General features: G+C 44.7%; 2 protein-coding genes across 2 annotated transcripts in view; both read right to left on the minus strand.

Moving 5' to 3' along the window:
* uchl5 (ubiquitin carboxyl-terminal hydrolase L5) overlaps window positions 1-13151 on the minus strand; it is a 1000928-nt gene that overhangs the window by 311669 nt on the left and 676108 nt on the right. The window lies entirely within an intron of this gene.
* Window positions 1-13151, minus strand: part of LOC118392918 (BMP/retinoic acid-inducible neural-specific protein 3) — a 56120-nt gene that overhangs the window by 18656 nt on the left and 24313 nt on the right. The window contains exons 3-6 of the mRNA XM_035784947.2: window positions 7855-8045; window positions 7487-7671; window positions 2601-2706; window positions 2000-2236 (exon numbers count right to left, since the gene is read on the minus strand). Coding sequence (XP_035640840.1) covers window positions 2000-2236; window positions 2601-2706; window positions 7487-7671; window positions 7855-8045 — 719 coding nt within the window. The remainder of the gene's footprint in view (window positions 1-1999; window positions 2237-2600; window positions 2707-7486; window positions 7672-7854; window positions 8046-13151) is intronic.

Genomic DNA, 13151 nt, shown 5'->3' on the forward strand with positions numbered 1-13151 from the left:
TATAATGACAAAGTGAAAATGTTTATTTTATTTTATGAAATACATAAGTATTCACAACCCTGAGTCAATACAGTACATGTTAAAATCGCCAGCGGTTACGGCTGTGAATCTTTCTGGGTAAAGACTCGCAACTCCAGTGTATATTTGGCCTTGTGTTTAGGATAATGTCATGCTGAAAGGTTAATTTGTCTCCAAGTGTTTGTTAGAAAATAGACAACCGGGATTTCCTCTAGGATTGTGCTTAGCTATTCTGTTTATTTTCATCCTAAAAAACTCCCTAGTCCTTGCCGATGACAATCATATCCATAACATGATGCCGCCACCACGCTTGATGTGTTGGATCAGATGCAGTGTAATATATATATATATATGCTCTGCATCTGACGTATATATATATATATTTTTTTTTTGCCGTTTTACTTTACTGCCTTTTTGCAAACAGGATGCATGTTTTGGAATATGTTTTTTCTGTAGAGTCTTCCCTTTCACTCTGTCAATTAGGTTAGTATTGTGTAGTAACGACAATGTTGTTGATCCTCAGTTTTCACCTATCACAGCCATTAAACACCCTCCAACTGTTTTAAAGTCACCATAGGCCTCAAGGTGAAATCCTAGAGCAGTTTCCTTCCTCTCCGGCTACTGAGTTAGGAAAGACGCCTGTATCTTTGTAGTGATTGGGTGTAGAAAAGCAACTTCACCATGCTCAAAGGGATATTCAATGTCTGCCCTTCTTGGCAAGGCTTTGGAAAACCTCCCTAGTTTGTGTGGTTAAATCTGTGTTTGAAATTCACTGCTCAACTAAGGGACCTTACATGTATGTGTGGGGTACAGAGTTGAGGTTTTCAAAAATCATGTTAAACACTATTCCACACAGAGTTCATTGAACTTATTTTTTGACTTGTTAAACAAATGTTTACTCCTGAACATATTTAGGCTTGCCATAACAAATTGGTTGAATAATTATTCACTTGTTTTTATTCATTTGTACTTTGACATTATGAGGTATTGTGTTTAGGCCAGTGTCAGCAAATTTCTATTTAATCCATTTTAGATTCATGCTTTAACAGAACAAAATGTGGAAAAGTCAAGGGGCGTAAATACTTTCTGGAGTTGCTGTATGCGTTTACAGACTTCTCAAGTGTGACCCGGACATTTAATATGAATAATTCAGCCTTTAAATCTACATGTGAACCCATAGACAGCAGACGTCACACTGATTTCCGTGTTGTGTAAGGTTTTGTGGCATATATCAGGAGACTGAAAAGATTTGGCTTTGGTCCCCAGATCCTCAAAACATTCTACAGCTGCCCCATCAAGAGCATCCTGAACGGTTGCATCACCGCCTGGTATGGAAACTGCTCAGCATCTGACCGTAAGGTGCTACAGAGGCTAGTGCCTCCTGCTGTGTACGTCACTGGGGTCAAGCTTTCTGCCATCTAGGACCTATATATATATATACACACACACACACTAGGCGGTGTCAGATGAAGTCCCAAAAAATGATCAAAGACTCCAGTCACCCAAGTCATAGACTGTCATAGACTGTTCTCTCTGCTACTGCATGACAAGCGGTACCAGAGCGCCAAGTCTAAAAGGTTCCTTAACAGCTACTACCCCAAATCCACCCGCCCCCCCCCCCTTTTTACACTGCTGCTACTCATTGTTCATTATCTAGGCATAGTCACTTTACATGTACAAATTACATCAACTAACTCCCTGTATATGTCCTTGTAATTGTAACTTTTTATTTTTTTACTTAAGAAAATATTAAAAATAAATAAACTTAAAGTGAAAAAAGAAAATGAACTCTTTCTTGACCTGCATTGTTGGTTAAGGGCTTGTAATAAGCATTTTACGGTACGTTTTTATTCGGCGCATGATAAATACAATTTCATTTGATCTGACATACAGTTGCAGTACATTTGTGCAAGCATATTGAATGTTACAAATTCTCTATATACGCCTCTGTGAGTGTATCATCAATGTCATACTCCCATACCAGACTCTTCAAAGTCCTGGTTGGCCATGTTCCAGGTGTCTCTGATGTGCAGTAGGCTGGCCTCCATGGCCCTCAGGTCCACGTCGGGGCAATTACACTGGGGGAAGCCTGGGCTGCAGCGGCACCAACAGTCATTGTCTCGGCACACAAACTGACCCTCCACGTTACAGCCGATGTAGCTCAGAGCAGCCTGGACGAACCTGACCCTCAGGTACTCTGGTAGGATGGCCTGGAGACCTGAGGAGAGGACATGGTACAGTTTATATATGACAACACTGGCTAAACTTCAAGACAAATGACTAATAATGTAAACTAGACTCAAATACTGTATTAACTATAGACTTTCTACTGTAAGTTACTATAGGACAGAACAGGTATTTTCTGGTCACATTATAGATACATTTCCACTGTCTTGTTCATACATGTCTACAAATCCCTGTGATCCACTTAGGAATCCAGAGGTTCGGTTTCCAATGCCAGACAAAGAATTGAAGCTAAAATCCTTCTGACACTCTGGTGCCTCTTGTCTAACTTCTGGCAGAGAATATAAACTGACAATTCCATCAGAATGTCTGGGTGGGTTCAATTATGGATGGCCGACCTTGCAGATTAATCTTGTTTTCAGGGCTCTGAACCAGAACAGAGCTGACTGAGTCCAGGTTGTCATAGTTACTGCATCCAAGAGGGCCCGTCCTGGTTTCGGTCACCTAACGGGAAAGACAGAGGCACATGGCAATACTCCACTACACTGTAAAAGAGAGCCACTAAAGTCATAAAAAATGTAGGGATGCAGAGCTGAATGTCATGTGGAATGAGATCAACAACAAGAGTATGCTCACTCAGATCCTACCATCTGTACTTCCACAGGACTAAATATTTTATACCTTATTGAGACACGTTTAAATGTTCACATCAACAAACATTACAAGTAGTAGTACAGTAGTTCAGTTGTTTGGTATATGATGCAACACCAAGGTTGTGCATTTAGACATATCCACTATTCAGTATAGTCTGTTAGATGATAATTCTCTGTTCAGAGGCCACATTGTTATATCCAAAAAGTATAGTACATGAATAAGCTTAAGGTTGAGAGGTGGTTTCTTGTCTACTCAGAGAAAGCGATGATGACATACAGTAGCAATGCAACCAAAAAACACTGTCATCTGAGGGAGAGAAGGGAGAGAAGAATGTGGAGTCTGCAAAAAAGTAAAAGAAAGAACTACGTATGAAGAATTATTTTCGGTGGGAGCTTCCAATTATGCTTTAAGTCTTGAAAGATGCAGTTACATGCAAGCCTGGCAGACATATCACTAGATTCAAGCTGACAAATGAGAAAGACACTGGATCTCTTCTCCTCTGGGTGAGCGGTTAGATCGTTCACAATCACAGCTCAATCCTCCTTGACAAAAGGATGATTTAAAGCTCCCATATATCAAGGTTTCTCTGCCACCATTCCAAGTCTGGCAGCCTGTGGGCCTATCCATCTCCCTCCTCGTCACTTGCAAGTTATTCTCCCCTAATGCCACAGTGGCTCCTTCTTTTAATATTTTCCCAAAGGGCCAATAAAAGTAACCACATCACCAGTGTAGATCAATGAGGAACTATGGTTCTACATTCAGAAGAAAGGGGACACTTTCCTTTCCCTCTGTGGGCAGAAAAGTTGTCTTTATTTGACACCTACTTTAAGGTCACTGTGAAAACAGAGGGAAGGGTGAGACAGAGGAAAGAAAATGAAGAACAGAAACTTAACTGTTTCAAAAAGGTATGCATTCAAAACATTAATATGCCATAACCATGACCAACCTTCATACATAAGCAGCAGTGATTCATTATATGATAATCACAAAATATTATTTTTCATTCAACATTGAGGTTTGAGTTACTTTGAAATTGAGAGTGGGGAAGAGGGTTGAGAAAAAGAGAATAAAAACCTCAACTTCAGCAGGCCTATCGACGGCATTTCCATTATTTTTTTTATTGATGCTTCGACGAAAATAATTAAAATCCGTGAAATGTCTAGAGGGATGGGCAGATAAATTTCTAACACAGACAGATGTCCAACTTAAAGGGAAATGTTTTAATTTAAATCTGGATTTTCTATGCATAGCAATGAGACCATCTGCAACAAGGACCAAGTGAAGCCGAGCATACGCACACTTAAATCCATTTCTTATAGAAAGGACAAAAACAAAAAAGGTCTTAACAGTTGTTTGTATAAAAGTATGTTCAGTAACTTATTGGGACTTTGGTGGATAGAAAAATGTAAATGAGGAGGTGGAGAGAGAGCGAGCGGGGGTTGTATTAATATGCCATAATCGAGTGCTGACTATCAGAAATTCTAACAGCTGCATTTAATGGGACTGGCGATTGCTCTTAAAGGCTTTCCTGGAATAGGAATGTGCTGCTTGGTTAAGTGATGGAGACATGTCTGGGATGCATCATCATATTCTACATTTAAGTAATTCAGCAGACACTCTTATCCAAACCGAGTAACAGTAGTGAGTGCATCATTTTTTTACTTCGTATTGGTCCCTAGTGGGACTCAAACCCACAACCCTGGCGTTGCAAGCGCAATGATCTACGAAACTGAGCCACATGAGACTTGATATACAGGAACAGCACTCACTCACAGTATGGATGCTTCTTCTGATTAAGGCAGAGACCAGAGTCCCCTGTCCTGCCTCAGCCAAAGAATCTGCCCCTGGGGAATTGTTTAAAGGTCTTGCAAGTGTTTAGTGTTTGGGAATAGCTAATGATTTAAAGCGAGAATGAAAATATAAGCATATCCCAAGTGCTCCAAAGCAATGCAGTAACAACCCTTGTATACTTTTATATGCATGGTGCAATGCCTCAAATGACAAGGAAGCTCAATTATTTTCTAAATGCGAGCATTATTAATATTATTATTATACCACTAAGGCAGAGGCATAGAAACTGATGAAGATCATGCCTTCTGTTAATTCCACCTATGAGTAATTCCACAAAAGCAGAATATAATACATAAAATGCCAGTAAGTGAGCCCCAGATGTCAGATATTTAAATAATAATGGGTATTAAGAGGCCTATACACCAACCTGTTAAAAAAGTATGGAATGGCATTAATGTTTGGGACCGGCGCTTCTTCGGAAATTGCTTTTTTCACGGCACCACAGAGAATCGTCCTGTTTTTAATCACTAGGCATAGCCTTAGTAGATGCAGCATATCCCCATTTGCATCCTAGATGTGTTTACGCGTGTTTAGACATTCTTTGAGGATTCCGGCAAGATGTTTTAAAACCACTTTGTTGCACTGGCTTACACTACGATGTCAACCAGAGCTGGGGATCAGCTTATCGACTTGAAGAGAGAAAAAATAAACTAGCATGAGATTATATTTGTGCCCCCTAAATAAATGGAGGCTCATTGAAATCCGCAGGGGAGCAGCAGAGGACCTTTAAGAGAAGAAAGTAGGAGTTACTGTGGCAAGGCAAACTATGATATGCTGTTTTTTTTTAGATGGGAGTCTGTTTCCCAACTTGGATGGGGCTGAGAGAGAGACTCCTTTTGATTTGGAACAAATTATCATCCCTTTTCCCTTCTCTCAGAGATTAATAATTCTGGTGCTCTTGGCAGACAATGTTGCAGAGAGAGGAAACAGAGCTGGCTAAAGGTTAAGATTACTCACAACTTGTATATTAGTAGCTTGACTGACGATGACCCAGACAGAGGTTAAAGGGTAAGTGAAGCCAACTGCAGCTCATACCTTTATCTAATTTGTAAAGTTCTCCCAGAGTATATAAGACCTTGATAGAAAATAACAAACTTCCTCTTGTTTTTACATCTGAGGGTGTCTTTTTTTCTTGCGGGGGAGGACATGGCAAAATGTTAAAGAGGACACAACAATATAATAACGAAGATGACAACATCTGTATGAAATGAATAATTCATTGATACACAAGGGATAAAACAAGACAGTGTTTTTTTATTTTATTTATCCACATCAAATCTGTTCTACATCATGAACAACTGCAACCATATTTTCTCACTAGATTTCCAAAGCTCAGCCACACAAATTATCTTTATTCCCCTACAAATGAACCATAAGAGGACATGAATGACTAAACACCGCAGTAGCAAGGCAGCAAATTGGGTCAAAAACACTCCTGTCCTCTCCCCATCGATGGCTTGTTGTTTTTCAGGCTAATTGTAATAAACCTTAGTAGAAATGGACCTGGGTTGTAAATCAAACTTTAACCACTCGATTTATGTCCACCCAGCACTGTTAGTATCACCTGCCAGTGTTTCTTGCTCGCTGGTAGGTTAAAGCACCGATTATTACAGATGGCGGAACCCCAGTATTCTTCATACGTCTTCTATTCATTAGCGTGACACCTTAACTCATACCCAAAATGGCTGACAAATGGGGCAAGCTCTCTAAGAAATTGTTGAAATAGAACCGAGGATTCACTCTGATGCGTAATTGTAGAGGCACCACTTCCCTTCGCCTCCCCTCTTTCTTTTTCATTTTTCCTTTATTTTTCACCTGAAGTGTTATAGCTATAGCTCCTACATTATACCAGGACAACAGGCTTTTCTCCTCCTGAAATCTGTTCTCTTAAAGCCGTTGTCCGGTGCCCTCTTTCTAAGAGATGCTTTTGTTTTGCCATCAATCTTCATCTTGACGAGGTAAAAATCAATGGCCTGAATTAAAGGCAGCTGATGCTGTGAATATTTCACATCAGTCACCTGAAACTGCCTCCTAAACAAATGCACCTCAGAGGACTTCTGCTCCATTCATCTCAATCAGACGATTTTAGCAGCACTTTGTCCACGAGAACGCTGCCAACAAAGCCATGATGTGTCCCGTTGCCAATTCACTTTAAGGAATATATGGCCTTATCTGTCTGTGGTGGCCAAAGATGGGCGAGCACTGGGAAAAGTCAATGATAAACAGATGGATGCTTTCAAACTACAAGTGAGTTTATAACTCTACATCATCTTAGATAATGTTCAAAATCAATGTTAAACTGTACAATTGTGTCAGGTATGACTGTCACATGTATTTTAGCACACACCTACTCCCCTCCCCCACATTCTTTAGAAGTTGGTCCCCAAACCTCAAGATGTACAAAACAGTCTAGCAGTCCAGTTTTAAACAATCACTTCTAAATAAATGTAAATTCGACACCAGTGGCTCACCAGCTGGTGAAACACTGCTCTCATACAAGGTGTCTATACATTGGAAATTCCTCAATGATAATCCTCTCATTGCCACAGGTACATGTAAACAAATCACAGGCTCACATGGAAACGAATCACCCCGAATACGGAGTCTGACAAACATGTCCTGCTGTGCAAAGGGCAAACTCAGCCGATCACTCATTACTCAGTAATAGTGACTGACACAGTGATTAATGGACCCAGCTAGAGGGCTCTGGGAATGAATGTGTGTGTGTGTGGGGGGGGTCATGGATGCAATCTGGATGTGGTGCAGCTTGTAGGTTTACCTTAATGGCTGTGGATGCTATCTGGATGTGGTGCAGCTTGCGCAGGGTGCTCTCTCTGTCGATGAAGTAAGAGGCAGCCAGTTGGTGCAGGGCCTCTAGAGTCACGGCTGTACCGTTGGCCTCTCTTGTCTCCACCGTTCTACTCAACCTCCGCTTGTCCACAAAGATCATTAATGACTCCTCCCCTAAACACACACAGAGTGGAGCAGATTATGCACTGAGAACTGGGCTGGGGAATAGAACAACACTTTCAATATGACACCTTTACAGCAAAGAGAGAATTTACTGTTTGCGTTTCTGACGCTGAGCATCAGCAACATACAGAGGATTGGGTTAAAAGAACATCAATAAATACATATTATTCTTACCCCCCAGGGTGGCTGAGAGCAGAAAGTGTGTTCCGTACTTCCTGATGATGCTGTCTGTAATGGAGCTGAGGCTGGGCCGTCTGCCCAGGTGCCTGATGGTCTGGAGGAACTCTGGGTCCAGGGGCAGGGCCAGACCATTGTTGTCCTGTCTCTCTAGAGCCAGGCTGTTCACTTTCCAGCGGCCAAACTCCCTGCAATGTCACAGTCACACATTAGCACACACACACACACATTAACAAACACAGGCAGCGATGCACATGCGCCCCCCCCACCACCCACACACGGCAGGCTTCATTTGCAAACACCCTCTTTCATAGTCATAGTGAAGACAGAGGAAAAAGGTCTCAAGAGGATGTTACAGCCAGCCAACAGCCTTGCCCTTGGTGAGGATACTAATTTTTAGATTCAGGCAATGCTGGGTGGGAAATGTGTCTGCACGCCATGACATCTCCGGTGCCATTTCTTAAAATATGAACGGTGCCATGCTGTTTACACAGTTCTGAGAAGGCCTCTCTCGCTCTCTTTCTCTCCGAGGGCACAAGGCTCCCCATCATTACACACACCTGTCCCCCCCCATTACACAAATCAGCAATTATTGGACTCAATCAACTCTGTCATTACCTCCCCTATGTCTGTTCCCCCGCACTGTTTCCTGCTTCAGCATTGATTGTCATATGTCCTTGTCCTGACGCTGTTCCTGTCTTGTTCGATGTCTGTTCCGATTAAATGTTTGACTCCCCGTACCTGCTTCTCTACTCCAGCGTCGGTCCTTACAGATTACCGTGCAGCTCAAACAGCCCATAATAACCAGGCTTCAGTGGTCAAGCCTATTATGGAGAGAAAGGATCAATGTAAAACTGTCAGAAATTAGTGCTGCGGATTTTAATGGAATAACAATGAAGGTGATCTACTGTGGGTCGGAATAGTTTCAGGTCTGTCGTGGAACAATCAGGGAAAACACACGGGCACGCACCCGCACACACGCTTAAGAGTCCACAGTAGCTGTCAATCAAAAATTCACTTTTCTGGGGGGGAAAGTCCCCCCAGAGAAGAAAAACACATAAAAAAGTAGCCAACAGCAATCAGCTAATTAGGGCCTGTTTCACGATGCCGTTTTTCCATAACGAGGGTCAATTACTGGTATTCCTGCCACTGAGCCGTGGGGGAGAGAATAATAATATAATAATATATGCCATTTAGCAGACGCTTTTATCCAAAGCGACTTACAGTCATGTGTGCATACATTCTACGTATGGGTGGTCCCGGGAATCGAACCCACTACCCTGGCGTTACAAGCGCCATGCTCTACAAACTGAGCTAAAAAGGAGGGAGAGAGTAGAGCAGAGCTTAACCATGATCGACAAAAAGCCTCGCCAGGCTTGTTGATGTACAGTTAAGGATGCTGGTTAGCAAGGGCACACACAAACACCCTAGCGAGTTAGCTAGCATTAGCACTGGGCAATTCCACTACTGGCCCCCTGTAGGGATGCTAGGATACCCACGGCTTTATTTATTAAACATTTTAAAGAACGCAATGGTAAATCTTAGCACTGGCTAAGAAAACATTGTAGTAGGAGTATTTTAATGATGTCACAATGTAGAATGTTTTAACATTGTAGTAGGAGTGTTTTAATTTTAATTTAACATAGGCCAGGCGGTGTGTCAGAAATATTTTCACAGTGGGAATTATGGGTGCAGTAGCTGGCGGTGGCACATAGGGCTTGACCCCTCACTGCCCAATCAGAAAGTGCTCCATGTCTAAATACAGTACGTGGTTGCTTTAAGTTGTGTATTAACAGTCTTATGTATTGCATTGTTTTCAACTCCAATTCAAACAGTATGCTGTAGTCTAGTTTATAAAATACCCTACAGAAACAAAATAACAAAAATGTAAGACAATCCCATATTTGCTAAATAGCCTATTGTGGTAAACCGTGGGGTGTTGGGTTAAATGTTCAGAGATTGACACAGAGACAGGGAGGCGTTAATCAGAAAAACAACTTTACTTAAGACGGAAAATAAATATATCAAAGAAATAACTTCGGTTTTGCTTGGTCTTCAATCTCTCTTTATACCGGTGTCCGTCTCTCTCCCTTCTCTCCCGCGGTGTGCCATCATGCTCCTTTTATTTAGCCTCCACAGCTGGTTGGCACTTTCCTCTAATTACCTCCCCATGTCGGGGTGCCCAGCTCCCGGAATCCCAGCAGAGGGAGCCAACATCGCCTCACGTATGTCTCCTCTATGACCATCCCCCGGGGTAGATCTCCTGGGATACCACACAACACCCCCCCTTAGCCCTGACTGGGAGGGAGGCATGCTCAGGGCTAGGTTTGCATCCCTCCTGGATAGGGCGTCCACATTGCCGTGCTGGGCCCCCAACCTGTGGATGACAGAGAGAATCGCTGTAAGGACAGGAACCAGCGGGTGACACGGTCATTCGTGTCCTTACCTCATGCTATCCACACGAGCGGGGCATGGTCAGTAATCAAGGTGAACTTCCTCCCGAGAAGGTTATACTTGAGGGTGTCGAGGGCCCACTTCACTGCGAGGCACTCCTTCTTGACAATTGAGTACTTCTTCTCCATCAGGAGGAGCTTCCTGCTGACATACATGATGGGGTGCTCCTCGCCTTCCCGCTCTTGGGACAAAACGGCCCCTACCCCGGTGTCAGACACGTCTGTCTGGACCAGGAGAGTTTGAGAAGTACGGGGTGACAAGTACCAGGTGCGAACATAGCGCATACTTCAGGGCCTGGAAAGCCGCCTATGTGTCCTCCATCCATCGCACCGTCTGTAGTAGTCGTGCGTTTGTTAAATCTGTCAGGGGAGAAGCTATTGCGTCAAAGTTAGGTACAAATCTACTGTAGTAGCCCGCTAACCCCAGGAATGACTACCTGCCTCTTTGTTCAGTGGACCGGCCATCCTTAATGGCAGCAATTCTTTTTTCTTGGGGTTTCACATTTCCCCTCCCAATCTGATATCCCAGGCATTCCACTTCGGCGTAGCCCAGCTTGCACTTGTGGGGGTTCGCGATCAGACCTGCATCCCTTAGCGCATCAACCACAGCCTGTAACTTGCAGATGTGCACAGTGACAATTGAGAGTCACAATTATGTAATCTAGATAAGCCGCTGCCTACTCACTGTGCGGCCACAAACTCAGTCCATGAGCCGCTGAAATGTTGCTGGTGCCCCGTGGAGCCCGAAAGGCAGAACCCGGTAGTGGTATAGCCCCCCCCCGGGTTGGAGAAGGCAGTCTCCAAGAGTGCAGAGTGCCAGTACCCCTTCGTTAGGTCCAAGGTGCTGACGTATCTCGCTGTCCCCAAGTGGTCGATCAGTTCGTCCACCCAGGGCATGGGGTCGGCATCAAACATTTAACATTACATTTAAGTAATTTAGCAGACGCTCTTATCCAGAGCGACTTACAAATTGGTGCATTCACCTTATGACATCCAGTGGAACAGTCACTTTACAATAGTGCATCTAAATCTTAAAAGGGGGGGGGGGTGAGAAGGATTACTTATCCTATCCTAGGTATTCCTTAAAGAGGTGGGGTTTCAGGTGTCTCCGGAAGGTGGTGATTGACTCCGCTGTCCTGGCGTCGTGAGGGAGTTTGTTCCACCATTGGGGGGCCAGAGCAGCGAACAGTTTTGACTGGGCTGAGCGGGAACTGTACTTCCTCAGTGGTAGGGAGGCGAGCAGGCCAGAGGTGGATGAATGCAGTGCCCTTGTTTGGGTGTAGGGCCTGGAGGTACTGAGGTGCCGTTCCCCTCACAGCTCCGTAGGCAAGCACCATGGTCTTGTAGCGGATGCGAGCTTCAACTGGAAGCTAGTGGAGAGAGTGGAGGAGCGGGGTGACGTGAGAGAACTTGGGAAGGTTGAACACCAGACGGGCTGCGGCGTTCTGGGTGAGTTGTAGGGGTTTAATGGCACAGGCAGGGAGCCCAGCCAACAGCGAGTTGCAGTAGTCCAGACGGGAAATGACAAGTGCCTGGATTAGGACCTGCGCCGCTTCCTGTGTGAGGCAGGGTCGTACTCTGCGGATGTTGTAGAGCATGAACCTACAGGAACGGGCCACCGCCTTGATGTTAGTTGAGAACGACAGGGTGTTGTCCAGGATCACGCCAAGGTTCTTAGCGCTCTGGGAGGAGGACACAATGGAGTTGTCAACCGTGATGGCGAGATCATGGAACGGGCAGTCCTTCCCCGGGAGGAAGAGCAGCTCCGTCTTGCCGAGGTTCAGCTTGAGGTGGTGATCCGTCATCCACACTGATATGTCTGCCAGACATGCAGAGATGAGATTCGCCACCTGGTCATCAGAAGGGGGAAAGGAGAAGATTAATTGTGTGTCGTCTGCATAGCAATGATAGGAGAGACCATGTGAGGTTATGACAGAGCCAAGTGACTTGGTGTATAGCGAGAATAGGAGAGGGCCTAGAACAGAGCCCTGGGGACACCAGTGGTGAGAGCGCGTGGTGAGGAGACAGATTCTCGCCACGCCACCTGGTAGGAGCGACCTGTCAGGTAGGACGCAATCCAAGCGTGGGCCGCGCCGGAGATGCCCAACTCAGAGAGGGTGGAGAGGAGGATCTGATGGTTCACAGTATCGAAGGCAGCCGATAGGTCTAGAAGGATGAGAGCAGAGGAGAGAGAGTTAGCTTTAGCGGTGCGGAGCGCCTCCGTGATACAGAGAAGAGCAGTCTCAGTTGAATGACTAGTCTTAACCTGACTGATTTGGATCAAGAAGGTCATTCTGAGAGAGATAGCGGGAGAGCTGGCCAAGGACGGCACGTTCAAGAGTTTTGGAGAGAAAAGAAAGAAGGGATACTGGTCTGTAGTTGTTGACATCGGAGGGATCGAGTGTAGGTTTTTTCAGAAGGGGTGCAACTCTCGCTCTCTTGAAGACGGAAGGGACGTAGCCAGCGGTCAGTGATGAGTTGATGAGCGAGGTGAGGTAAGGGAGAAGGTCTCCGGAAATGGTCTGGAGAAGAGAGGAGGGGATAGGGTCAAGCGGGTTGTTGGGCGGCCGGCCGTCACAAGACGCGGTCAGAGCACAGGGTAGGGCAGTGTGAGCAGAACCAGCGGTGTCGTTTGACTTAGCAAACGAGGATCGGATGTCGTCGACCTTCTTTTCAAAATGGTTGACGAAGTCATCTGCAGAGGGAGGAGGGGGAGGGGAGGAGGAATCAGGAGGGAGGAGAAGGTGACAAAGAGCTTCCTAGGGTTAGAGGCAGATGCTTGGAATTTAGAGTGGTAGAAAGTGGCTTTAGCAGCAGAGACAGAGGAGGAAAATGTAGAGA

The sequence above is a fragment of the Oncorhynchus keta genome, chromosome 1 (genome assembly GCF_023373465.1).
Source record: "Oncorhynchus keta strain PuntledgeMale-10-30-2019 chromosome 1, Oket_V2, whole genome shotgun sequence".
NCBI classification, from domain to species: Eukaryota; Metazoa; Chordata; class Actinopteri; order Salmoniformes; family Salmonidae; genus Oncorhynchus; species Oncorhynchus keta.